The following is a 2,308-nucleotide window of genomic DNA, read 5'->3' as shown; positions in this document are numbered from 1 at the left end:
ATATTTCAAACACCCATGTTGTCCATATGAAAATAGACATTAGAACTATTTCCAAATAGAAAGAAATTCTAGTTGTGGACCCTGTCATAAATATATATAGTTAGCAAAATATCTGGGTAGTAATATATTTAATTGAAATCAAATTATGTTCAAGAATTAAAATGGAGTGGTCACTGAAAGATTGTCCAAATGTTTTGTTGTGCATGTATTTGTTTTCTGCTGTTTTCCAATGAGGATTTATTTCCAAGTATTAACTCACTGAGGAAAATGTGCAGTCCTCTTTAATATTCTCTTGAGTGCTTCTTTGATTTCCTTGTTCCTCAGACTATATATAAGAGGGTTTAGCATGGGGGTCATGATAATATAGAATATTGACAGCACTTTGTCTTGTTTTTCAGAATATCGAGAATGAGGATGCATATAAACAAAGAAGACTGGGACATAATAAAGTATTACAACTGTCAAATGGGAAGCACAGGTATTGAAGGCCTTGAGACTACCTTTGAGGGAGGACATTTTCAGGATGGAAACTGTTATGAAACCATAGGATAACAGGATGACAAGGAAAGAACCAAAGCCAACAAATAAAATTGCTAAAAAGAGAATCATTTGTGTGATGAAGGAGCTAGAGCAGGACAAGATAATAATTTTAGATATGTTACAGAAGAAGTGCTGGATGACATTTGGCCCACAGTAATGCATCTGAAAGGCAGGAATTGTTTCTATCAAGCTACAGATGAAGCCAGTTCCAATGGCCCCAGTAACCATCCTCTGACAAAGACCAGGCGTCATGATGGCTGAGTACTGTAGGGGTTTCCCAATAGCCATATATCTGTCAATGGCCATGGCAGCCAAGAGGCAACACTCAGTCTGACCCATCCAAGATGCAGCGAAATACTGGGTAGCACAGGAAATGAAAGAAATTGTTTTTTCATCCTTGAAGAAATCTGAAAGCATCCTTGGACTAATGGAAGAAGAGTAACAGACATCTATGGATGACAAGACACTGAGAAAAAAGTACATGGGTGTATGGAGTTGAGAGTCCATCCTGATAAGTATGACAAGACTCAGGTTCCAGAATAAGGTCACAAGATAAATTCCTAGGAAGACTGGAAAGAGAATGACCTGCAACTCTTTTTCATCTGTGATTCCCAGTAAAACAAACATGACCACCGCCGTGTGAATTCTTTCCCCTCCTAGCGAAATGCTTGTTTCCATTGCTGAAACAAAAAAGATGAAAGAATAAAATGACTTGGTTCCAAAATTTCATACAAAATTTTATATTTTTCTAGTAATGCATTTAAATAGATATACAATTGTAGATTGTCATATTGAGCTAATCATTGTATTTTATATCACATCATATAGTTTAATTCTCTAGACTATCCAATTAAAAAATGCCTGTATGTGCAAATGGTTTTAATGAATTTTTCTGTCAATCTAGAGCCTTTTTAGAGTTACCAATTACATAATTGGATACCAGTGCTCCTAAAAATGTTAGTGACCTAAATATTCTTAAATCTTTTGATGCTCAAGCCATCTTAGTGGAAATTAAGAAGCATTCCATTATTAAAGATAAGAAAATAGTATAAAGATTTACTTAAAAGTACTGTCTAGATCTTCCATATGATAAAGATATTCCACTTGTTGACATCTACTCCAATATTTAAAAAACATTAATTCAGGTATATTGACATCTATGTTCATTGTAGATTTATTTAAAATTCAAGTATATGTAAGCAAGCACATGTCCAAAAAGAATTGAGTGAAGAAAGAAGTTGCAGTATATATATATATGCAATGGAATACTACACATTTGTAAGGAAAGATGAAATCTTACTCTATTTTTTACAGATGGATGCAGATCTATAACAATATCAATATATAAATTCAAGTGCAGGAAGAATGTAAAATCCAAAATAACAATGTCAAATGGTGAAAACATCTAATGTTCTCATGTAAAATGTACAATTTTCTCATAAAAATGTAAAATAAAAATTTATATCAATTTTTTTTTGTTTTTGGGTCACACCCGGCAGTGCTCAAGGGTTACTCCTGGCTGTCTGCTCAGAAATAGCTCCTGGCAGGCAGGGGGACCATATGGTACACCGGGATTTGAACCAAACACCTTTGGTCCTGGATCGGCTGCTTGCAAGGCAAACGCCGCTGTGCTATCTCTCCAGGCCCATCAATTATTTTTAATAGTCAAAATTTGAGCTCATTTTTCTAAAGATTTGGAATGGCTGGATGGTGTAGGAACAATTCAACCTGTTTACAAGTGACACCTTTGAACTCGGTACATATAGAA

General features: G+C 34.8%; 1 protein-coding gene across 1 annotated transcript; it reads right to left on the bottom strand.

Moving 5' to 3' along the window:
* Nucleotides 1-255: 255 nt before the first annotated feature.
* Nucleotides 256-1,218, bottom strand: LOC126017700 (olfactory receptor 5A1-like). Its single transcript, XM_049779750.1, has one exon. It carries the CDS (start codon nucleotides 1,216-1,218, stop codon nucleotides 256-258), a length of 963 nt encoding a protein of 320 aa, XP_049635707.1.
* Between the last annotated feature and the right edge of the window lie 1,090 nt (nucleotides 1,219-2,308).

The sequence above is a fragment of the Suncus etruscus genome, chromosome 9 (genome assembly GCF_024139225.1).
Source record: "Suncus etruscus isolate mSunEtr1 chromosome 9, mSunEtr1.pri.cur, whole genome shotgun sequence".
NCBI classification, from domain to species: Eukaryota; Metazoa; Chordata; class Mammalia; order Eulipotyphla; family Soricidae; genus Suncus; species Suncus etruscus.
This window is presented reverse-complemented; position numbering and strand designations above follow the sequence as displayed.

Coding starts and splice junctions, on each gene's coding strand:
- LOC126017700 (XM_049779750.1), bottom strand. CDS start 1,218: ATGGAAACAAGCATTTCGCTAGGAGGGGAAAGAATTCACACGGCGGTG.